Source organism: Tachypleus tridentatus, chromosome 6 (genome assembly GCF_004210375.1).
Source record: "Tachypleus tridentatus isolate NWPU-2018 chromosome 6, ASM421037v1, whole genome shotgun sequence".
In the NCBI taxonomy this organism is placed as follows: Eukaryota; Metazoa; Arthropoda; class Merostomata; order Xiphosura; family Limulidae; genus Tachypleus; species Tachypleus tridentatus.
The window spans coordinates 143,466,292-143,493,648 of record NC_134830.1 but is presented as its reverse complement, the minus strand read 5'-3'; the positions used below and the strand labels follow the sequence as shown (position 1 = coordinate 143,493,648).

General features: G+C 30.9%; 1 protein-coding gene across 5 annotated transcripts; it reads right to left on the bottom strand.

Moving 5' to 3' along the window:
- Window positions 1-652: 652 nt before the first annotated feature.
- On the bottom strand, window positions 653-25,896 carry Set8 (SET domain containing 8). 5 transcript variants are annotated; one of them, XM_076508522.1, is made up of 7 exons: window positions 25,784-25,896; window positions 16,705-16,962; window positions 14,984-15,179; window positions 8,027-8,114; window positions 7,558-7,617; window positions 3,973-4,163; window positions 653-2,468 (listed from the first exon to the last, which is right to left on the bottom strand). In XM_076508522.1, exons 2-7 carry the CDS (start codon window positions 16,877-16,879, stop codon window positions 2,258-2,260), a joined length of 921 nt encoding a protein of 306 aa, XP_076364637.1. In that variant the 5' UTR covers window positions 16,880-16,962; window positions 25,784-25,896; the 3' UTR covers window positions 653-2,257. The 5 variants fall into 5 exon arrangements, with proteins under 5 accessions (XP_076364637.1, XP_076364633.1, XP_076364635.1 ...); XM_076508518.1 differs by lacking the exon at window positions 25,784-25,896 and adding an exon at window positions 24,684-25,069; XM_076508520.1 differs by lacking the exon at window positions 25,784-25,896 and adding an exon at window positions 24,784-25,069.
- Between the last annotated feature and the right edge of the window lie 1,461 nt (window positions 25,897-27,357).

Sequence of the window (27,357 nt, the reverse complement as noted above, 5' to 3'; positions counted from 1 at the left end):
GTTATCGCAGATTCCCCATACTTGTTATTTTCAATAAAACTATCATTGTGGTCCAAAATTTAGTTTAAACACACTTTAAAATATTTAATCTGGTTCTAACACTTTTCACATTTAGATCATTGGATCTAATTCTTGTATAAACTCGTTTCAACATTAGTTTTTGTTTGTTTTTTTCAACCGTGGGAAATCTAACTCCAAGTTTTGGCATTAAGTCCATAAACTAACTGCGCCGATTCACTGAGGAACTTAATCGTATAGAAATTCCAACACATGCATTTTTCTCAAAGAAATGTTGAGGAATATATTACAGTAACGTCTGTAAAAACTGAATAAAAGCAGTTACGAAATAAACACTAAGAGAGAGAGAAAAAAAAAAAAGGAAAAATCAGCCAAACATTTGTTTCAGCAGAGTTTAATGGTGTAACTTCATAAAACATTTTTGGGATGTGTGTAAAAATAGACAAAATACAGCATTGTAAAATCAATTTTAGCCAGGACAAAAACAAATTTAATATTACTAATTAAAGAATTTCTCTGTACAAGTAAACTTTCTTTGAGGTATAACTCAATTAATTTAGCAGTTTGAATAAGTGAAATTTTCTATATCGGAGAAAGTGCTACTTTCTATACTTGAAATAACGAGACAAAAATTCATTGGTTAAAAAATGTTTTGTCTTTTTTTCTAAATAACGTCACTGGATTTGTTTCTCTATTTTAACTTAGACAACTATATACAACAAAACGTTACACATTCAAATTACAAATGTTGTAAATTTAATTCTATATACTTGTAAAATTCAAATCCAAAAAAAAACATACATACATATATATACACACTATAAACGTAAAATAAACATGTCAACAAAGTTAATCTAGAACTTGTACAGAATCAACTGTTCATACCATATTTTCATTCAGCTTTGTAACACACTATAAATTAACTTCAATAGTGCAAGTTTCTTTGGGTGAGGAATAGTAACAAGACAAAACATACCCGAACAGCTTTTAAAATTACATGATTTATAATTTGATTTTATTGCTTTACTCCAAGTTAAATTCTATTTAAAAACAGCTGCATAAACTGAGAAGAAATTGAAGCAAAATTAAAAAGGAAAACAGTGTGAGACCCAGTATGTTCATTATTTTCCTAAGAAAAAATAAAGAACCACATCACCTATACTACACAAATATTCATAATAATTTTTAATACAATATTTCTGTCATTTAATAATTCTTGCTTAGTTTGAGAAAATATTTTTGTCAACATGTAATAGGCAAGGCAAAACTACTTTATATTAATCTATTAACTTGTACAGCTTAGGACAGGTTTGTTTTCCAGATAATATTGAATATACCCAAGTTGCAGACGTAACCCGTCATACACTGAAGTACTGTTTACTCTAGAACCAGTGACAGTCAATATTCATTTCTACCCCTGCTGCACTTAACTATGCTCACTTGTGATTTGTCACTAGTATCCAACTTTTATTCAAGCTTGTATATAGTAATTACAACTCATTTTGTTGAATTGTCTCACTTCATCAGAGCAATGTCAAAAATAAGACAATATAACAATGGTCAGAATTTTATTGTAAGATTACTTTGTATGTTTTAATTTCAACAGCAAAAGTGCATAAAAAAAAGAACACAAGATGACCAATGAAAAAAGTGGACATCAGATTTCACTGTACAACATATTAAAATAAAATAAAATTATATTTTGTAGTAACCCAGACACTGTTATTAATACAGAAAATCTAGGATTATTGAAGTTTTTTTAAGATGGACAAATTAAACACACAAATCACTTTCTTATCTTTCAGTTACAAACCAAGCATTTAAAATGAAAGATGTTCCAAAAGTTTAAGAAAAAAGGTTATTGGTCTATCATAGTTTAAGAAATACAACAGTTGTTATTAAAAACATACACACACAAACACAAAGTGAGGTCATATTCTTGTTTGTGGATTTCACTACATCTCAACCACAGGTGAGATTTGTAAATAAGTACATACAGATCCTTAAAATGCAGAGAGTTATTTTTAAAACCTCCTAGCTTTGAGTGTTAATGAAACTATAACATATGCAGAAAACCTGGTATTCATACGGAAATTGTAGCTTTCACAGTTTCTTTTTTTTGTCCCCCTGGTTTGTGCAGGATAAAATACCAAGTACAAAATTATTGTGTTTCTATTAAAACTCATGTCTCTAAATTGGGGAATGTGGCCATAAATATTATGGTGAAAAACCATTTTTTTCATAAAGCTAGCCATGGATGAGACTGTAGGGAATATTTGCTTCGGTCTCCATAATCATAAAGTAGTTCTTCTCCAGGTTCAATGTCTCGTTTAGCCACTAGAATCAAGCGTGGAATGCCCTGGACCAAGAAGGATTTAGTCTTCAGGTTTCCATGCTTACTATGATTAACAAGACGGGCTAACCTTCCCGATTCCTTAGTAGCATCCACGCTGAAATTATTATTTATAACATCAAAAAGCATTGAAAGCATATATCACATCTCAAAACTAAACACAAAATAAAAAATGTACAATGTAATTATTTTTCACCTCATAAATAATACTAAAAAACAACTATTTCCTAAAACTGATTCAAGGAGCTATTTTAAATAAAGTACCTACTGCTAAACACACCATATTATATCTTATTTTATATTTAATTTTTGCACTACACTCACTTCCTGCCCTGCTATATGAAGTTGCCAAATTAATGCACTGCTAATTGAGTAGTAGAACTCTATTACAATGTATCTGAAATTAATTAGTAAATTATGTTGTGCTCAAACCATCTTAAACAATAACTAATCACTTTTTATATACATTTCCAATATATATTTTATATACATTTCCAATGGCTTATTATATCTTGATTTTTCATGCTACGTAGTACACAAACAGAAAACGTCTAATGTTATTATAAAGTCACACTTTGAGTAGACTTGACATCAAAAACCACTGTATTATAGCTAAGGTTTTCAATTTTCAGTTTGAGCCAATAATACATCCCAATAATAATAAAACCTGTATTTTTCCAACAAACATTGAAAATTATTTAGTTTCCTGAACGTTCAAACTGTAATTGCTTTAATAACGTTACCTTGGAATATTAACGTGAGGGAAGAACACGTTTGGTCTGTTGGTAAAAATTATGTTTTTATAGATTTATGTTAAATATTAGCTGCTCTTAAAGGCTTTTATGTAAACAGAACTATGCTATTATTCCCACAAGAAAGATTAGTGTTCAGAGAACATATGGTTTGTTATAAATACCCATTATAGTATTAAAATAAAAAACTCAAGTTTTAAAATATCTACATAACACTAAAAATGAAAATCAATGGTTTTAAGAAAACCAAGTAAGGTTACAAAATCATTAAAATAGAAAAAATAACAGAAATAAAAGCCATAAATACAGAAAAAAAAATTAGTTGTGCTCATTAATGAAAACTGTGTTACTGAAACTATACAAGATGGGATGCTTTGTTTTTTAACTACCACTTTCTGTATAATAACCAAGCCTCTAGCACACATTTTTCATAAATTTACAGTTTCACTACTTTTATATTAAAATAGAAAAACAGAGCTATTTCTCTTTAATAATTAAATTTGCCACTTTTAATTGTTCAATTCAGTTCAGTATTTGGAAAATTATTTAATAAAGTTTGAATTACAAATTACTTTTTCTCAGCCTAATTTCTCTAAGAAAGTTGAGAAATGTTTCCACCTGTTATAAAATAAAAACTTATAACACTGGAATGGTTGCAGCAAATTTAGTCTTCAAAAGAATTTAATTCATCAAAAATCTTGCAAAAATTAATTTGAAAATGGTGTACATATTGGTCATATACAAAACAAACAAACATGTCATCAGAACAGTTGCACACAATTTACAAAAGCAGAGAGTTGGCAATAAATATGCTAAAATACAAATAGGTTTATAACAAATGATACTCACCAGTATCGGTTATTTTTATAAGAGAAATAATACATATAGCATCCTACTGCATCATCTTTTTCATATATCTTCTCTCGTTTCTTTGCTTCTTCTAAACAGATAAGCTCACCACAGTACTCCAGTACAAAGTCTCCTCGTTTGATGTTTTTATTGGTGATCACGCCTCGTCCTTTCCCAATAAACTCTTTTACCTGACAGTGTTACAACTCAAGATTTTTACAAACAAATAAATCGTATTTCTTAATGTAATAACATCAAGCTTCAAGCTTACAAACATCTTAAACATTTCGTTTCCACACAGGTTCATTTTCTTCCTAAAAATACTTGTTCAGATTTTTAATATTTTTATAAATCTATTAATAAAATTCTTAATAAATGGGATTCACTCTGAAACTCAAAAAGTTACAATCACCTTCAAACTTAGTGATGTAGAGAAAACCCACTTGTAGAGAAAAATACATGTAAAAACGGCTTGTTTGGGTTGAGAAAATATTATACGTAGAGGAGCGAACAAAAATATAACAACATTTTGACCTTCTACGGTCATCGTCAGGTTCACAAAGAAAGAAAGAGGTAACTGACCAAAAGCTGACCACACGTGTGAAAGGGGTTGTGTAACTGAGTGTCGAAATGTAGAGGGCAGTGTTAGATGTTTGAATATATAATTTTATATTATTTATTTTATTATTTTAATATAGATATAAAGCTGTTCCTTTGTATTGGTTTATTTTGGATTTAAGTTGTTGTATAAGTAAGGCTTCTTTAATTTTGCATTTGTTTATGTTTATTTCCTTATTTAGTATGAGTGTTTTTTATGGTTATGTTGTGTTTATTTGGCTTGCAGTGTTTGAAAACGTGTGAAGGTGACTTTTTATGTTCTTTGAATCTTGTTTCCATTTTTCTACTTGTTTCTCCAATATAGAAGTCGTGGCAGTTATCACATTGTATTTTATAAATAATGTTGGTGTGGTGTTTGTCAGTGTAGTTTTTACATCGTATAGACTTCAGTTTTGTGCCTGGTTTTTAAATAAATTTGGTATTAACTGGAATGTCATATTTTGTTACTAGTTTTTGCCAAATGTTGGTTATTTTTCTGCTGATGTCAGGAATATATGGTATGCAGCAGTATATGGTTTCGTGATTTTTTGATTTGTGATATATATTTACTTTTGTTGGTTGATTTTGCTTTCTGTCTAGGTATTCGCTCCTTGACGTAAAATATTTTCTCAACCCAAACAAGCTATTTTTACATATATATAACCTTCAAACTTAACCCACAGTCTTGTAACAGGACTAATAATTTGACAATACTAAATGAACATTAAGTTTAAAATATGTATATAGTTTTCCTTCTAGGTGCAGTTTTGCAAACTTAAAATAAATAAAGTCATAAGTTAATGACTGAACATGTCATCATATTAATAAAACCTGCAATCTGTCACCCAAAATGAGAAAAAAACCACCAATATATTAAGATGCATTCAACTCAGAACCAGCTACCTAATTAATAAAAAGGCTGTCATCTTGTCACATACATAATAGTGTGTGCATAGGTTAAAAACAAATCATATCCAAATGGAATAAGAGATTAAGTTGGATGAACTTACAGCTTAGAATTTTTCTAGCTAGTCACTCAAACTAATTCCTGATGGAAAGAAAAATGTTTGTACGACCTACACAAGCAGCAATAATGTAATGAAGCTGTTTTTAAAATGTGTACATAATTTAAGTATGTTAGAGAAGTGTTAAGAAAGATAACAGAAACCACTTCACATTTAGAAAAGACAGAGTTAAAAACTAAAAAACACACTTTTATCAATGTTGGTAAATGCTATAATGAAATACATATAAAATAGTGGAAACTGACAATAGAAAGGGACATTTCACACTAAAATTAAGTAATAAATATTAATAACTAAAAATACAACTTAATTAACTTTATATTAGGTTTGTCATTTTAAGTTATAAATTATAAACATTCTGCACAGAATAGTTAGCTCTGTTCCACTACAACTGAACAGAAAGACATTGTTTTAAATGTAACACAAAATAGCCTCTAATACCTCACTTAATTCTGTAGCCATTGAACTTAAATCAGTTATTATAGCAACATGAATAAACATACATACAAATAAAACTTACAGCATCCATTAAAGCAAGGAAAAAGGTTTAACCAGTAAAATAAATTACTTGTCTAGCATTTCTTAGTTTTGATATTTCAATCAGTGATATTAACAAAACTAGTCTGCAATATTAGTTTCAACATTCTCTAATAAACACACTCGAGATTCTCATATATTTTGGTTTGTCTATTTTCTTATCTAAATATATCAACACAGTAATCATAAATAAACAGCTCGATTTCATAAATCAAAACAAATTCTATCAACTGCTTAATTAACATTACAACATCAATTATAAGAATGCCGATGTCAAAAAGCCTACATGTAATAAAAGTTTCTGAAAGAGTTCACCTATTTCAAGGATAGCTCTGCAGGAACAGAGGTTTCTTTCAGAGACTGTGGGCCTTGTGGCCAACCATAAAGAGATATGGTTTTATGGGAGACTGTGGACCTCAAGGATAACCATACAGAGAAAGGACTTTATGAAATACTGTGGCCTCGTGGGTAACCAGTGAGAAAGAATTTTATGGGAGACCGTGGACCTTACAACTAACCATACAGAAATAAGGTTTTATCAGAAACTGTGGGTCTTCAGGCTAACCATACAAATATAGGGTTTTATGAGAGACTGGGCCTCATTGCTAACAATAAAGAAATGTTTTCATGGGAGACTATGGCCCTTAAGGTTAACCATACAGAGATAGGGTTTTAATGGAGAATGTGGGCCTTATGGTGAACCAAACAGTGATAGGTTATCATAGGAGACTGTGGACCTCGCAGACAGCAATACAGAGAAAGGAATTTATTAATACTATGTGCCTTACAACTAACTATACAAAGAAAGGATTTTCTGAAAGACTGAAGGCCTCATGGCTAACGATACAGAGAAATATTCTTATGGGAGATATGTTATCATAGGACAATGTGAGTCTCTAGGACTATCATACACAGAAAGGATTTTATGGGAGATATGTTATCATAGGACAATGTGAGTCTCTAGGACTATCATACACAGAAAGGATTTTATGGGAGATTGTGGCATTCATGGCTAACCATACAGAGAAAGGATTTTATGGGAGATTGTGGTCCTCATGGCTAACCATACAGAGATAATTTTTTTTACAACAGATTGTGGGCCTCAAGGGTAACCATGCAAAGAAATGGTTTTATGGAAGACTATGGGCCCCATAGCTAATGACACACAGATAAGGTTTTATGGGAGACTGTGGGCCTCATGGTTAACCATAATGAAAAAGATTTTTATGGGAGACTGTGGGCCTTATGGCTAACCATACAGAGAAATATTCTTTAAGGGAAATTGTGGGACTTGTGGTTAACCATAAAAGACAAAGACTGAATATGACCTAAAAAGGTTGAAACATTGTTCTGTATTTTATTTCAATTAAAATGTGAATACCTATACCAGCAATCTTGAAAATACAATTCCCTTACAAACACATACCTCAAATCCTTTCTCTACCTCATTTAAAATGGCCTCTTCCACTTCCTTTACCTTGTCCTTCTGCAAAGTATTAACTCCATAACTTTTTCTTGAAATTTTTATTTAAAAAAATATAAAAAAATAAACTTTTTTTTCAGTTAATCTTTCAACTAACTGCAAAATGTTAATTTTTTTTCAATCAAAATACTACTTCAAAAATAAACCTTGACATTTATTAGGTATAATAATGCTACACTTTAGAATACATACATCATAAAAATTCTTAATAGTTGAGTACTCATAATACTCATAGCTACAGAGACTGTAATAAAACTGCATTTCTTTCTTGTTATTTTTTTTTACACTTCTGTACATAAAATAAATTAATTTGTAGATTATACAAAACTTAAATATTGACAATCCACATTTCTTAAAAAAATCTTGATAAAAACCCAAAAAACACTCTACAAAAGTAAAAATCTAGAATTACCATTAAAGCAGTGTGAGGCTTTCTTTCACTTCTCCTGACAGGGAAATAGTCTGTTAAAGGTTTTGTCCGAGCCTCTTTGGTGGGTTTCCTAGTCAGTAAACAAAATATAATGGTCTATTTTTTAATTTATACATATTTATAATCACAAATTGAAAAACTCATTAATATAACATAAAACATTGACTCATGCACTTTGACACAATGATGTCTCACAAAAAGAGGGTTTATACTGTGTGTACATTTTTTCAGAAACTGTAAAGCTTCTTACAAGTAATTATTTACTTAGCCCTTTTAGCACAGGCTCCATCCATGGTATCAACCTTGTAACCATTTAGTGCTTGATATAGTTTTATTGTTATAACATTTAAATTAGTAAACATATGTTCATGAAATTTGGCAGCCTATCAGTAAATGTTACAAGGCTTTAGTACACAAAATGTACAATTTTTTTTATTAAGTCTTAAGGTTTTTTAAGCAGTGTTTTTCTCCTGCCCTTTTCCTTTTTACACGTTGACTATCCAACATGAAGTAATTTTCATTTTAAGAATAAAACACTTATGCATGAGAAAATCTTCAAATTTCATGTGCAAAATTTGTACAGCATCCAGACAGTTTTATCAAATGTTTAAGGAAAAACTTCATATTTTGTTATTTTCACCAACTAATCTCTATATGGGTTCAGTCAATTTGACCACCTTATAATATCAGGATATTAATATAAATTATACCTTTTCTGTTCTTGAATGACTACAAATTATAAAACGAAAACAAACATTTAACCTAAATAGCTTAAGTCTCTTAACATTATACATTTATACAGATTTATTATTTTTATTATATTCACCTTTTATCCATATCTGGTTAACGATAAAATTACAATGGCATGGTGCAGATGCACTCATGTTACTATATCTTACAATATACAACTGACCTTTAGTTTTTACACAGTGATGTATCTTGGCTGTGTTTTAGTGAACTAGCATTGGGTAAAAGATAGTCACATTTCAATTATTATAAATTGTATATGCATGTAGATTATTACTATTTACACACAAGTTTTTAAATGTATTTTTCTTAAGCATGGAACATTAAAGAAAGAAAGAAATCAATTATCTCTTCTAGTTACGACCCTTGAATTTAGTCACTGCTTGTTATAACTTGTTAAGCCTTAACAAAATTTTCCACATGGAGGACATAAAATGAGCTTTATTTTTAGGTTTTACATATACATTTTAACAAGCAAAAAGTCACAATTTACCACAGAAGTCTGTTATAATGTATCAAGGTTAGTAAATAAGATCTATTTGAATTTTTAAAAATATGGAATTTCAAACTGGCTAAAAACTCAACATACCAGTATGTAGATTTACCTTGAAAAAAAAAAGAAAAAAAAGAGGACTTTGTTATATTAGAAAATGGCTAAAAAAATCACTAAGGTGGCATTCTGAGCTTCCAATTGGTTATTCCCATCATATATAGAAGTGTATATATGGTACAGTTTTCAAATATGGAAAGAGTTGCTGTGTTTGATACACTAAATACAGTGACAGTTCAGCAAATAGAAAAGATAATAGGTTATTTTATATTCTAGTTTATCAGTATTACAAGTTTCTAATTTGTACAAACCTGTATAATTTGTATTTTGACATCACAACCATCTAACATGAACTACTGCTGCATTCAACATAGCATGTGTTTAATATTCACTTTCAAAATTAAGAAATTTAATAATGTACAACATAAAAATGTGAACTATAATCCACAGTTTGATACTAAACATAAGGAGATAAATTCATAAAGTAGTACTTCAATAAATTTTTTATCCAAATCAACAAATGTGATAACACAATCTTTTACCAATGTCCTGTTGCAATAGTATATGCACTATAGGTGTTCCATAAATATTTCTCATTATCATTCAGAAATGGGATATTAGAATTTCAAAAAAAAGTCAACATTAATATAATCTTAGCAACACATCTTTTTATAAACCTTGTACACATGATTTAAACTTTGTAATTAACCCCCCCCCTGCAAATTTAAGAAATTTATCTTCAAGTCAACAAGTCTAACATAATAATACACAATAAGTTTTTTTATTAATACTAATCAGTTCTTTTAATAGACTATATTTTAGTTACTAAAAAAATACTTTATTAAATCAAGGTTTTAGTATTAAACTATTACAACCTTCCAGAAAAACCAAATATTTAAGTAAAAAAAGTATATTTACTAAGCAAAATATAGTATATATAAATACCAAGATTTTTATAGTCCAAAATGATTTTTCTTTCTTGCAATCTTAAAAACAATGAAATACAAGTTCATGTTATTAAATTAGAAAGAAAATGAAGATTGGCTAGAAAGTAGAAAGCAAAGAGCAGAAATAAATGAAGTTGAACCTATCTGGGTCACAGTTACAAGGTGTGTACCACAGGGTTCTGTGCTGTTTGTTAATGATATTGACTGTGGAATAACTAACAAAGTATTGAAGTCTGTAAATGACATTTAAACTCTTGTGGTGGCTAAACTGTATCAGTCTTTAGACTTACCAGGAGATATAAATCATTATTGTTACAATTTTAAATGGTAACTCTTGTGGTGGCTAAACTGTATCACAGTCTTTAGACTTACCAGGAGATATAAATCATTATTGTTACAATTTTAAATGGTAACTCTTGTGGTGGCTAAACTGTATCACAGTCTTTAGACTTACCAGGAGATATAAATCATTATTGTTACAATTTTAAATGGTAACTCTTGTGGTGGCTAAACTGTATCACAGTCTTTAGACTTACCAGGAGATATAAATCATTATTGTTACAATTTTAAATGGTAACTCTTGTGGTGGCTAAACTGTATCAGTCTTTAGACTTACCAGGAGATATAAATCATTATTGTTACAATTTTAAATGGTAACTCTTGTGGTGGCTAAACTGTATCACAGTCTTTAGACTTACCAGGAGATATAAATCATTATTGTTACAATTTTAAATGGTAACTCTTGTGGTGGCTAAACTGTATCACAGTCTTTAGACTTACCAGGAGATATAAATCATTATTGTTACAATTTTAAATGGTAACTCTTGTGGTGGCTAAACTGTATCACAGTCTTTAGACTTACCAGGAGATATAAATCATTATTGTTACAATTTTAAATGGTAACTCTTGTGGTGGCTAAACTGTATCACAGTCTTTAGACTTACCAGGAGATATAAATCATTATTGTTACAATTTTAAATGGTAACTCTTGTGGTGGCTAAACTGTATCACAGTCTTTAGACTTACCAGGAGATATAAATCATTATTGTTACAATTTTAAATGGTAACTCTTGTGGTGGCTAAACTGTATCACAGTCTTTAGACTTACCAGGAGATATAAATCATTATTGTTACAATTTTAAATGGTAACTCTTGTGGTGGCTAAACTGTATCACAGTCTTTAGACTTACCAGGAGATATAAATCATTATTGTTACAATTTTAAATGGTAACTCTTGTGGTGGCTAAACTGTATCACAGTCTTTAGACTTACCAGGAGATATAAATCATTATTGTTACAATTTTAAATGGTAACTCTTGTGGTGGCTAAACTGTATCACAGTCTTTAGACTTACCAGGAGATATAAATCATTATTGTTACAATTTTAAATGGTAACTCTTGTGGTGGCTAAACTGTATCACAGTCTTTAGACTTACCAGGAGATATAAATCATTATTGTTACAATTTTAAATGGTAACTCTTGTGGTGGCTAAACTGTATCACAGTCTTTAGACTTACCAGGAGATATAAATCATTATTGTTACAATTTTAAATGGTAACTCTTGTGGTGGCTAAACTGTATCACAGTCTTTAGACTTACCAGGAGATATAAATCATTATTGTTACAATTTTAAATGGTAACTCTTGTGGTGGCTAAACTGTATCACAGTCTTTAGACTTACCAGGAGATATAAATCATTATTGTTACAATTTTAAATGGTAACTCTTGTGGTGGCTAAACTGTATCACAGTCTTTAGACTTACCAGGAGATATAAATCATTATTGTTACAATTTTAAATGGTAACTCTTGTGGTGGCTAAACTGTATCACAGTCTTTAGACTTACCAGGAGATATAAATCATTATTGTTACAATTTTAAATGGTAACTCTTGTGGTGGCTAAACTGTATCACAGTCTTTAGACTTACCAGGAGATATAAATCATTATTGTTACAATTTTAAATGGTAACTCTTGTGGTGGCTAAACTGTATCACAGTCTTTAGACTTACCAGGAGATATAAATCATTATTGTTACAATTTTAAATGGTAACTCTTGTGGTGGCTAAACTGTATCACAGTCTTTAGACTTACCAGGAGATATAAATCATTATTGTTACAATTTTAAATGGTAACTCTTGTGGTGGCTAAACTGTATCACAGTCTTTAGACTTACCAGGAGATATAAATCATTATTGTTACAATTTTAAATGGTAACTCTTGTGGTGGCTAAACTGTATCACAGTCTTTAGACTTACCAGGAGATATAAATCATTATTGTTACAATTTTAAATGGTAACTCTTGTGGTGGCTAAACTGTATCACAGTCTTTAGACTTACCAGGAGATATAAATCATTATTGTTACAATTTTAAATGGTAACTCTTGTGGTGGCTAAACTGTATCACAGTCTTTAGACTTACCAGGAGATATAAATCATTATTGTTACAATTTTAAATGGTAACTCTTGTGGTGGCTAAACTGTATCACAGTCTTTAGACTTACCAGGAGATATAAATCATTATTGTTACAATTTTAAATGGTAACTCTTGTGGTGGCTAAACTGTATCACAGTCTTTAGACTTACCAGGAGATATAAATCTTTATTGTTACAATTTTAAATGGTAACTCTTGTGGTGGCTAAACTGTATCACAGTCTTTAGACTTACCAGGAGATATAAATCATTATTGTTACAATTTTAAATGGTAACTCTTGTGTTGGCTAAACTGTATCACAGTCTTTAGACTTACCAGGAGATATAAATCATTATTGTTACAATTTTAAATGGTAACTCTTGTGGTGGCTAAACTGTATCACAGTCTTTAGACTTACCAGGAGATATAAATCATTATTGTTACAATTTTAAATGGTAACTCTTGTGGTGGCTAAACTGTATCACAGTCTTTAGACTTACCAGGAGATATAAATCATTATTGTTACAATTTTAAATGGTAACTCTTGTGGTGGCTAAACTGTATCACAGTCTTTAGACTTACCAGGAGATATAAATCATTATTGTTACAATTTTAAATGGTAATTCTTGTGGTGGCTAAACTGTATCACAGTCTTTAGACTTACCAGGAGATATAAATCATTATTGTTACAATTTTAAATGGTAACTCTTGTGGTGGCTAAACTGTATCACAGTCTTTAGACTTACCAGGAGATATAAATCATTATTGTTACAATTTTAAATGGTAACTCTTGTGGTGGCTAAACTGTATCACAGTCTTTAGACTTACCAGGAGATATAAATCATTATTGTTACAATTTTAAATGGTAACTCTTGTGGTGGCTAAACTGTATCACAGTCTTTAGACTTACCAGGAGATATAAATCATTATTGTTACAATTTTAAATGGTAACTCTTGTGGTGGCTAAACTGTATCACAGTCTTTAGACTTACAAGGAGATATAAATCATTATTGTTACAATTTTAAATGGTAACTCTTGTGGTGGCTAAACTGTATCACAGTCTTTAGACTTACCAGGAGATATAAATCATTATTGTTACAATTTTAAATGGTAACTCTTGTGGTGGCTAAACTGTATCACAGTCTTTAGACTTACCAGGAGATATAAATCATTATTGTTACAATTTTAAATGGTAAAACATTAAATGCTGTGATTGAAAAAAAAGATTTTGTGGATGTGACCAAAATATCAATTAAATCATCTAAATGGTATGTTATAGCTAGTAATATGGCTAATAGAATTTTGGGTAGCATCTACAGAAACACTGAATACAAGACAAGGGATATTATTGTTTAATATATAGGTCACATGTAAGGCCTCATTCAGAGTACTGTGTACAATTTTGGGCTCTCTTCCTCAAGAAGAACATTAAACTGGTGGAGGAGGTTCATAGAAGTGCCACTAGAATGATATCTAGGATGACAGAACTGTCCTATGAGGAAAGACTAAAATCTCTAAACTTGTGTTGTCTGGAGAGAAGGGTCAGACGAGATTTGATTGAAGTGTGTAAAATTAAGGGTATTAATAATATAGATCCATCACACTTTGTGTTTAGCAGTGAAAACAAGGGAACAAATTGAAATTCCAGGAGTCATCTACAGTTTAAACAGTATAACCATTCAAACAGGGTGATCAGCTTTTGAAACAAGCTGCCTTCAAGTGTGGTGGAGGCAGAAAATTTAACAGTTCAAGGAAAGATTGGATGAATACGAGTGGTAAGGAGCAGTTACAGTTAGGAGCTAGGACATCCTTGATGGGCTAATAATCTCCCTTTTGTCCCTTTAAAATGTTATGAAATAATGTACTCCAGCCTCTGTGCAATTCAAGCTTTATACATACAATGAGCCAGGTCACCTTCGTTTTTAAACAGTTTTTTTTTAGTTTTGAAATTAGCAAATGGCACTGAAAGTATTCCATATTTTCTGTGCAGTTTTAGACATTTTAAAATTAGTAAAACAAACAACAGAAACATTGACAGTTTAAATTAAACACTCAAAAAAAATATAATTGACTAACATATTTTAGTTCTATTCAAAAGAACATACCTAATAAAGTTAAATGTTAAAATTTATATGCAGATATATAATAAAACATTCATGAACAAGTTTAAAATTCTAAATATCATGTGTGCTAAACAGAAAGAATAAAAGTGTAAAAACATAGATCAGAAAGCTATAAAATAATTTTTTTTAGTTGTAGGTTACAAAACCAGAATAACTTGCTTTTTCTTTGATTTTGGTGAGGGATTAGCTTTTGTTGAGCAATTAAAAACTACAGATTTCTGTTTCTTTCCCAGTTGTTTTGCTTGAGAAATATTTTTCATTTCTGTCCTCTGTGAACTTTCCTGATCTTGAGTCTGGGATGGTTGACAGCTCAGTGACACAACACCTACTTCCGTAGACCTCGTTAATCTGATTTCTAAAACAGAGAAAACTTTAAACACAAACAGGTAATTTTTTAAATGCCTCTAAATACAACCAACTATAATAAAATCATAATCAGAATGGTTTGTTTTTTTGTTGCTTTTTTTTCATGAAAAGTTACTTAAGGGTTACATGCACTAATCAGTATGACAGTATGTCTGTAATTTAAGTTTAGGTAATAAATGAAGTGTTAAAGGTCAAAATGTTCAGTAACAGTAAGGGTACCAAACTGATGAATCAATATACTCTTAATTATTACAGGGTTTATCTGTAATAACGATAAAACCCACTTGTAGAGAAAATTACATATGTAAAAACGGGTAGTATGGATAGAGAAAACTATGTAGAGGAACAAACAACATTTCGACCTTCTTTGGTCATCGTCAGGTTCACCAAGAAAGAGTTAACTGACTGATAGCTGACTACATGTTTGAAGGAGGTTGTGTAATCAAGTGTAGGAATGTGAAAGGCATACTTAGATGTTAGATACTGGTCAGTTACCTCTTTCTTTGTGAATCTGACGATGACCGAAGAAGGTTGAAACGTTGTTCGCTCCTCTACAGTGCTTTATCTACCCATACCAACTGTTTTTTATTCTTTTTACAGGGTTTATTGAGAATGCATATTCCTAGTTAGTTTTGTTGGTATGTTAACTTGTCTACATTACTTACTAAGTTAATTGCTATTTCTGATAGAATGTAGGATGATGCTTAAAATATTTAAATTTATGCAAGTTCTACTCACATTACTTTCACGATTTCCTAATAATTATTGCCATACTTTATAAAATTTCAATTTTTCTTAATTTTGTAGAGAATAACACAGTTTGGATTAGTTTTCAGACAAAGAAACATAAATGTTATTGTTTGTTTTTTAATCTTGCACAAAGCTACACGAGGGCTATCTGCGCTAGCCGTCCCTAATTTAGCAGTGTAAAAGTAGAGGGAAGGCAGCTAGTCATCACCACCCACTGCCAACTCTTTTACCAACGAATAGTGGGATTGACTGTCACATTATAATGCCCCCATAGCTAAAAGGGCCAGCATGTTTGGTGCAAAGGGGATTTGAACCCGAGACCATCAGATTACGAGTTGAACGCCTTAACACACTGAGCCATCCTGGGCCTAAATGTTATTGGACTCTGTCACCATCCAATGGGTAAACTGGAATTTTCAGAGAGACACTGGCAGCATCCTTTTGGGTTTAAGGAGTTAATGATTAATTAAAGTTCCAAATTATTAGATTAAAAGCTCTCATTCTTTAATTAACAATTAAAATAAATTAGTATCAAAATAGAAAAAAAACTAATTTTTAGTAGTACTATTTAATAGACAAAGTAAACATCTTCTGAAGTACAATTAAAAGATTGCTACATCCTAAGTTTTTAGATTAAAATTTTTCCCACCTTTAAGTGAGAATTAAAAAAATATATATTTTACTAGTTGTAACTGACAAAGTTTAAAGAGTTCAAAGGTCCAATGAATTCTTAAATGACAATGTATCTATCTTGGATGCATTACCATTTTGTTGAGTGTCACGTTCCTTGTCATTAGATCCACTTGGCAAAGCAGCTTCATCAGGTGCAGGAATAGGAACTTCAGGAAATACCTCTGATACTGTACAGTCCACTTTTTTGGTTTGAATGGTATACTGAGTTATACTTGAAATTCCTAAACTTGAGGCACTTTTATCCATTTTTGTGTATTTAGGTTCATCTTTCAATTGGTTTTGTGCCTCCTTCTTAGATGACCTTCTTGTAGCTTTTGGTTGTCTCTTGCCTGAAAGCACGAATTTGTCTCGTTGATAACTTGGTCAATAATAAATGAATGAGGATAAAAACTTGTATGTTTTAAACCATCTATAAAATAATTCCAACCAGCTTTAACCACCAAAACTTAACTTATTTACAACATTAAGTGATACAAAACTATAGAAACCCATTCACTTGGCTTGACTTGCTTGGCATTATCAAATATATTTTGTATATAAATAAGAGTAAGATATATTCTGTTAAGTTTTATTAACACTATTAGTTATTAGGATTTATTAACACTATTAGTTATTAGGATTTATTAACACTATTAGTTAAACTATTTAATATTTACTGTTTTTCATTTATATTTTTATTACAAGTTTTGCTTTGCATTTTTAACTACATAATGGACTAAGGTCCAATTTTTTGTTTTTAACCATTTAAATGTCTAATCATGGTATGTATAACACACAGTAACATGTAGTTCAACACCACCAGAAAACACATCATAATCACTTTGAAACTGTCAAATGGTAACTTCAATCTTGTGAGAACACATGGTATGTGTACTTTTACAAGTGATCAGCTCAATCTAGACCAGTTGTTAAACCTTAAGTAAAATCAAAGTTAATTATAAATTGTTTCCAGGTACAAAACAGGAAATACTCCTAAGCCTATTCTAAAAAAAACTGTGAAAAGTGAAGTACAAACTATATTATTTTTTCTCAGTTCAGTAATAAAACCCACTGATTAGATCAATATCTCTAATAGTTTCTAATTTACAGCCCTGTAAAATTTAATTAATTTTGTTTTACATGTCAATCTTACAAAAAGAGAGAGAAAAATCACCAAATGCTCTACTTGTAGACACTTCCACTGTATCTTTTCCACAGCTAAAAGAACAAACCAACAACCTTTCATACACACACACACACGTTTTTTTTTTCTTTCATTACCCCTCATCAAGTGATGACAATGGAGATCCACCCTTAGTCAAATCTTCCTCAGAGCAGTGCTGTAACATGAGGAATTCTATGTCACATTAACCCAGTCACACATTCATTCTGTCCACCACCACCAGTCAGGTAGACTATTCAGCATTTCACCAGTGAAAGTAGGGTGGTTTTTTTTGGAACACTCCCCTTCCATAGCAAAATCTAGGCCTTGGATTTTTAGATCCCCCCACCTCCAGCTGTCCTGATGGACAACAAATCTGAATCAACCATGGGTCATTCCATGTCAAATCATCCAGATTTTGGAAAATTTTCCAAGTGACCCCTTCAGAATGCCTTGTAAAAATTCACATGTGCTCATCTACCCATATAATGAAAAACTGCCAAAGATTAGATCAATATCTCTAACAGTTTCTGATTTACAGCCCTGTAAAATTTAATTAATTTTGTTTTATTTTTGGTGAATTCATTTTCAGGCAACTTTGGCTGTTTAAAGCTGCAAGAGTAATGGTGGTAGAAGGCTGAAATTTGCTATACTAACTGAATTAATCTCACAGAATTCAAAAATGGTCTCACACAAAGTTTCTCTCTCTTTTCATAGTGAGGCTGTAAAATCACTCGAAAACCCAACATGGGGTTTTCAGGTGATTTTACAGCCTCACTATGAAAATCCCAAGAGAGATAAAATTGGTTTGAGACCATTTTTGAATTCTGTGGGGTTAATTCAGTCAGTGTAGAAAATTTCAGCCTTCTACCACCATTACTCTAGCAGCTTTAAGCAGCCAAAGTTGCCCGAAAATGAATTCGCCAAAAATAAAACAAAATTAATTAAATTTTACAGGGCTGTAAATCAGAAACTATAAGAGATATTGATCTAATCTTTGGCAGTGTTTCATTATATGGGTAGATGAGCACATGTGAATTTTTTCAAGGCATTCTATGGGAGTCACCTGCAGCCCCCTGGATGATTTGATATGGAATGACCCCCATTTGATAGTGTAGAACAGAAAACTAACCATATAGCAAGAAACTATAGAAAGCCAAAAAACTGTAAATTTAATAATAGCCCCTATCCCAAACTCAAATGGGGCAAAGGGGAATATCAGTTTCCGAGCATCTCTGGTTGTCTTCTGAGGTGTTCCTCAGAAGATTTCAGATGGAAATTCTTGCCAGGTAATAATAATAATAATAATAATAATGTGTGTGTGTGTGTGTGTGTGTGTGTCTACATGTCAACCTCCCCTAACTACATCATTAATGATCTCAATATAATCATACATCCTTATGTGCCAGTTTCATCCATAGAATTCAGATGGAGTGTTTTGTTTCTAATATTTTGTGAAAATATTTACCTCCCTGTGGTTACTGTAATCAAATAGACTAAAAATTCTAGCTGTGAAATTGGCCTTGTTTTAAAGAATGTTTCAGTTCTACTTAAAACTACACTAACATTATAAGCTTAATAAAATAAAATGTTAAAAACCATGCATAGACAGATAGAAAAACATCCATGGAAAAGCTAAGAATTATAAATACCAAAAGTGTACTGAGTAGTGAATATAAAAGTATTAAGTATGTAGAAAATACATAACTTCAAATAAACCCTTCCAAGTTGAAATAAGCCTTCTAGGGAGTACATCAAAATTTAGGAAAACAAATTACTGGTTTAGATTTTGTCCCAATCTGTATAGGTAGCTTACTTTGACCAGAAAGTAATGATAACAGTTGAATAATTTGTAAAATATTGTGAATATATCCAAGTATCTATTTAAATTCACTCCAACAGTGGAATTTTAAAATAATAATTCATCATACACACAGAAAAATATTAGAAGTTTATCATTCACAATAACAGACAAGAATTGTTTTTAACACTGAGTTACAATAAATCTTATTAACATATCTAAGCAATGTCTAATATACACACCTTCCACTTAATTTTATTAAAAACTATTTAAACTTAGGGGGGGAAAAGGCCTATCTTACAAAAAATTGAGTTACTACAGATAACATAATATCAAACTCTCTAAAATTATATTAGGAGACAATAACTAAGCTATTGGTCATTCTTGATTGTCTTACCCAATGAACAAAAAACTCTGAAAACTAGTCTATACCCTCACTTAAATTTACTACCTTTAACACATCTGAAGGCCAACCAACCTGTTAGAAAAACTAAACTTAGTTGAAGATGACTCAGAATCTGTCAAAATTTATATTTGTATCCCATAATCCTAATATTCTCACTGTTAGTTATGAAAATGGGTGATGCTTCAACACTAGCAATTCTTTTTAGTCTTAAACATCTTAATCAGATCCCTTCCATCTCTTCTTTAAGATAAAACAATTTCAGAGATCTTAACTTGTCTTCAAACAACAAACTTTCCATCCCAGCTGTCATTCCAGTAGATTTCCTCTAAACCATTTTCAATAATTCAGCATCATCCTTAATATAAAGAGCCCAAGACTGAACACAATATTCCACATATGGTGTAACCAGTGAGCTGTACAATGAAATTATAACTTTTTTTAAGGCTTGTATTCAATATTTCTGTAGATACAACCTAAAATATTGTATGTATACCACTACCATTAGCACACTGCTTGGATGGCTTAAGAGATTGATCAACCATTACACCAATATCCCTTCTTTCATGACACTGGTAACGTTATTCCCATCAAAATAATAATTCAGATCATGATAACCCACACACATTGTCTTGCATTTATTATAATTAAAACCCATCTACAATTTATCAACTCACAAGATGATTGAAATCCTTTTGTAAAGCAGCAACAACCAACACCTTCACACTATCAACAAATTTAAATGGGTTATGATCTGAAGGCCGTGTCATTGTGTTTGTAACTTGCATTTACATTTTTATAGAACAATTAATTTCATGAAGTTATATGATAAAGTTTAGTATCACACTGTAGATTATAATCCAGGTGTTCATATTATACACTATTTTGTTTTTTAATTTAAAAATGAATATTACAAGAAATCAATTTTTGTGTGTCACATGATATGTTGAATATGCAGCACTGGTTTAGATTAGATGTTTGTGATGTCGAAAACAAAGTTTATAGTTCTGTACAAATTAGGAACTCAAGTTACTGATACTGACAAGCTAAAATATGAAATAAGAACCTCCCAAACTTTACTATTTGCCGAGATATCAATCATGTACTGAATCAAACATAGCAGCACCACTCACCTCTTTCCATTTTTGGAAAGAGTACATAAACACTTCCATGTATGTGAATAACCAATTAAAAACTCAATGTCCCACAAGTAGTTTTATTTGTCATTTTCAAATATAACAGTAACATCTCTTTCTTACAAGACAAAATTTTGTAATGATAAGTTGAATCTATAGCCTGTTCAAAATTTCATACAAATTTTATGCAAGTATAATGTTATGAGATTTAGCTATTTATTCTAAATATTTATGTTTTTGTATTATAATTTGTAGTCATTCTATGATGAATAAAGACATAATTTATATTTCAAATTTTTTATGGTGGTTAGAAATCTCATCAAACCCATAAAGAGACTTGTTAGTGAAAATAACAGGTAACACAAAGTGTTTTTCATAAGAAATGTTTGATAAAACTATCTGGATATTATAAGGATTTCACAAACAAATTTTGACAATTTTCTGATGTATAAAACTATTTTTATTCTTAAAATGAAAATTACTTCATGTTGGATAGTCAAAGCATGAAAAGGAAAAAGGCAGTAGAAAAACACCGCTTAATAAACCTTAAGACTTAATAAAAAAAAAACTGAATATTTTGTGTACTAAAGCCTTATAACATTTACTGATAAGCTGCCAAATTTTGTGAACATATGCTTACTAATTTAAAAGTTACAAAATTAAAACTTTAATAAGCACAAAATGGTTATGAAGTTGGTCTTAGTAACCAAGCCCGTGTTGAAACAGCTATTGACCATTCCTTCATTGATGTAAACCAAACAGAACAGAGGTTCCAAGATTGAACCCTGTGACATTAATCTTGTTTGACTGAATTCCTTCTATAACCATCATCTTTCAACCATCTATTCACCAATCTATCCAGTTATCTAACTTACCCCCACAACTATACAGATAATTTTTATACAAACCTTTCAGGTGGCAACTTGTCAAATGCTTTCTGAAAATTCAGACACACCAATTATACACCCTTACCCTCATCTACATAATCAGTAATCTTTTCAAAGAATGTCAAAATATTTGTAAAGCAAGATTTTCCAGTAGTGAAACCATGTTGACCCTCCAATATAATTGTAAACTTTGTTAAATGGCTTTGTAAAGCATCCTTTAACAGACTTTCTAAAACTTTTCCCACAACTGATGAAAGACTAATAGGTCTATAACTACTGGGGCAATTTTTATCAACTCCCTTAAAATTAGGAGTTACATTAGCTAATTTCCAATCCTTTGTTACCTACCTACTATTGAAGGACTGACAAAAAATACCAAGTGGCTCGTATATCCAATCTTTAACCTACTTCAAAACCCTCAAGGAAATATCTACTTATCATTCTTTAAACTTCCCAATTTTTTACTTAACCAGCTTGGAATTAATGTTAGCATTTTTACATCTGTCTACTGTTCACAATGATGAATATTGTTTAAATCTCCATTAGTAAAAACAGAAGAAAAATAATTTAATAAGTCAACCATCTTATCATCATGAGATTCAAGCCTTTCTTTATTGTCCCTTGACATTATATATTAGAAAATCTAATATATATATATATATATATATATATATATAAGAAAACTTTGTTATTAATTATTACATTTTTAGCTAACCTCTTTCAATACATTCTGTTTGATGTCCTGATTTCCTATTTCACTAACTTTTTTGATCCTTTACAATCTTCTAAATCTCCTGTCATAGCAATCAATTTAAATTTATTAAACCTATGATGCTTTTCTTTACATTTACGAGCCAACCTGGTATTTAACTTGCAGCTACCATTTTCTTTCTACAAGAAATATGTTTATCTGCTTTTTTTTTTTTATTGGTAGTTATTTTTAAAAAATTCTGAAATATCTAAAATTTAAGCTACTGCTTTACAAATAGATTTGGAATATTTGATGAGATGGGCAATTGGTAGATTGCTCATAATTATAATAAAAACACAGCATCTCATAATTCAAATTGTAAGTTCAGTTTTGATGGAAATAACCTTACTGGCATTTTGCAAGAAAACCTGTGTGTTCTGGTTCATTTTACTTATCAAGCCATACAGGCAATATGTTATTGCTTGCAACAGGGCAAAGATAATTTCAGGTTGTACTTACTGAAGTGCCAAATTGGTCAAAATGTTATAATTTCATTGTAGAAATTAATGGTTAGGTACATTTGGAATATCACCTTCATTCTTGAGTGCATTACATTAAGAAAGACATTTAATTCCTTCAAAGGGTTTAGAAGAGAGCTTCTAGAATGTTACCTGACATGACTCATGTGGAGACATTTAAGATTTCTGAAATTTTCTTATGAAAAAGAATTAGGGAAAGAGGCATTTAAAATTAAGAAGATTACATCATCTTTCGTTGTAATTGGTGAGAATGGTGGAACAAAGAGATACATCTAAATTTTAACAGAGAAGAGTTATCTAATATTTTATTGTTCTGTGCTTGAGACAGACCCATGGAAAGGTTTGATAATTAGTTAAATAGTAAATTCTGGCTTTGTGCATTTTATTTTATTGAAGTGAATGGAATACTCTCAAAGGACCAACAAGCCTCTAACTGTCCTTAAATGTTGTTATAACGTTGACATTATCAATACCAACAAGTAATACAACTTAATATTTTTAACTCTTACCCATTAATTAGAATAATGTGACTGCTTTTTATGGAACAGTTGGGCAATAGGAACTGTAATGTTTGACAAACCTAAGCTAAATTTGGGCTTATTACAAATTATATAATTTTTACATTAATTTTTTCCACACACCATAGTTTGGATTTGGTTTGGTTTGTTTTGTTTTGAATTTCACACAAACTTACACAAGGACTATCTGCACTAGCCATCCCTAATTTAGCAGTATAGGGCTAGAGGGAAGGCAGCTAGTCATCACCACCCACTGCAAACTCTTGGTTTACTCTTTTACCAATGAATACTGTAGTTATATAGTGGGACTGACCATCACTTTATAATGCCTCCCACTGCTGAATGGGCAAGCATGTTTGGTGTGACAGGGAACCTGCAACCCTCAGATTATGAGTCAAGTGCCTTAACCAAGTGGCCAGGCCCACAGTCTGGGAATCCCTGACCTAAATAATATGAAACTAATTAACAACAACATGAACAAAGAATGTCTTATAACAACAATAAATGAGTTTGATTATAACTTGTAGTACTGTTTATATAAATGATCAAAATAAAATGAAATTTATTTTCTATATCTTAGTTTAATGCATAGTAAATATTTAAATACTAAAATAGTTTTCCAACAGTATAACATAATTATAATTTATATTTTCACACAAATTTAGCCAAATTTTTGAATAGTAAGGTCAAAAATTTCTCTGAATTTTGATCATGATTTAAGCCTACAGATTACAGGTATGTAAATCATTCATACTAACAGTCTAAAAGTAATTTAAATTGTTACGGAGCTAAAATGAGGAGCAGGTGTACTACCGCATACTATTAATATTGCTAAGTTACAGTTATTCACTACTGCTGCCAGTAATAGCAGTAATAATAATAATAATAAAGTATTAATATATTTCTAACTGTACAAATTAGTCAGCCAAGTTACCTTTGACCATGACTTTGACTTGGAAACTGCTTTTTAATTTTTTTTCCCGAGGTATAGGCCTAACTACTAAATTTATTACAATTCCAGTTGTCACATATACCTTGGCATTGTAATGATGAAAGCTCACTTTATACTAATCTGACACCATTACTAGTGCAAGTGGTAAAAAGAGTGTTCCCACCACAAATATCTCAGAGTATTTTAATTATACCATTACCAGCTACCACAGTAGCACTAATAGCATTTAAATAAATCGCCAGTTATAACTTAATTTATATATGACTAAACATGCCAAATATAACCACTACGATACCACTGATACATAATAACCACAAACATCCAACGATAAATAATTGCCCTGAAATTATCTTGTAGTAGTAAATCGCCGGGAGTTTAAAAGTTTCAGTTGTTTCATATTGCGAACTTTATTTTCGTATCAAACTCATTTTAGTTTAATTACAAGTTAATGTGTAATGAGAACTATTTTCAACAATAATACGTAAATAAAACTAACTTCAGAGTTTAACTCACTATTTTTCAGATAATTTACTTCACGTGAAATTTAACATTATATTGTGCATGAAATAGGGTTTGTTTCGAATTTTCGCGGAAAGTGTTTTAGGTTGCAAAGGATTCGTTCTTCTTTTTTTTTTAATTAAACCACCAAACAATCCAAAATTAAGCTGAGTTGAAACACAAGAAATTCAAGTAGCTTGGATCATGAATATTGTTGTATATTACATTATATATAAATTATATATAACCAACAGAAAAAAGATGTATTTGAGTATATGTTTTTATAAATGTACCCTAACATTAAAATATGCAAATATGAATATTTATATTAACCCACTAACCACCCAGTGGTACGTCTTAGAAATGAGTTTCTGTGGCTAGCAAAGCACATACCGTCCTTTAAGCTTGACTTGCAAACAAAAATTTCCCAGTATACATACATACAAGTATGATAAGATAAGATATATATATAGTTGTAACCAGTGTTAACTGAAAACAAGAAACCTTTGGAATTAAGAAAAAATAAAGTTATTTTTTAATTGTGAAAAATCCATGAAATTACAAAAATAGAATATGTTTTTTACCGATATTTCAAAGAACAGACGGAATCACGCACGTACGCGGGTCGGTGTGAGAGAGATTCGAACTTCTGATCCTTAGACGACGAGTAAAGTACCCTCAGCCAACTAGCCATGCGAAACAATGCTCCCCCTTCTCCTTCACAGTCCGTAAAGATAACTATTGGGCAACAACCCCCGGGCATCATGGAGTATGGTCTTACGGTTGACATCACCATTTTTATTTATCTTGTCAACAACGTTCATGAACTGTATAAATATCATTAGTTTTTAATAGGCAGCTCGGGTTCCTAATTTATTTTATGAATGTGTTAATGTTTCAGAGTATTTTGAAATACATCAAAGAAAGCAAATAATTAACTTTATTTCTAGAAATATTGTTGCTGCATTGTTTTAAAGCTCGAGTATATTTGATGAAGTAAATAGGACTTTAGGAGTTTTATTTTAACAAATTTAAAATATCTGGTGTATAGGGTATCTTTTCACTCACGCTTATCGAAATTTCTTTCTCTTGTATAAGCTAATAGTTGAAATAAATTAATGAGTGTTATGGTTTGTTTTGAACTTCGCGTATAGCTACACGAGGGCTATCTGCGCTAGCGGTCCCTAATTTACCAGTGTAAGACTAGAGGGAAGGCAGCTAGTCATCACCACCCACTGCCAACTCTTTTCCCAACGAATAGTTGGATTGACCGTAACGTAATAAATCCCCCACGGCTGAAGAGGCAAGCATGTTTGGTATGACGTGAATTCGAACCTACGATCCTCAGATTACGAGTCGAGCACCCTAACCACCTAGCCATGCCGGGCCGACATTTTATCTAAAATCAAAATTATAATTTTATGGCAGTCAACACGACCGAACACCCATGTGAAACAGATATATTTTACTATCTAGCAGGAATGTTAATATCTGACAGTAACTGTGTGAAATATTTCTTCAGAACTATTAATTTTCTTACAATATAATTATCCACACTCGGAAGAGCACTCAACACCCTTAACGAAATTCACGACATCCTTTCTGGTATTGGTTAGTATTCTAGTGTGTCAGCGGTAAGTTTACAGACTTATGACGCTAAAATGTGCCATTCTCCATGGTAAACAGAGCACATATAGTTTTTATGTTGTTTTACGCTAAACAAGTATTGATAAATAGACTAAAAATATTATATATATATAGTATATGTAGTGGGAGTTGGCCCTGTGATAGAACTCTGAATTCAGAAAATGACGGTTTCGAATGTGTAGGGTATCACAAGGTACGTATATGCACCTTTAGTTGAACTGTTGGTGTGTTATATGTAACAGTCAATCCTTCAACGTGTATCGCAGGTTGCTGCTTTCTCTCTAATCTAATAAATAGTTTAAAATTAGTGACAGATATAGTTCAATGTTATGAACCGTTGATATATTTGTAAATACAAATTCAGTCTTGTACACCTCATTCGAAGTGACAATTTCGACGTAAAATAACCTAATTAATAATTTCATCGCTGAGAATTTGTTTGTTTGGAATTTCGCGCAAAGCTACTCGAAGGGTATCTGAGCTAGCTGTCCCCAATTTGATAGCATAAGAC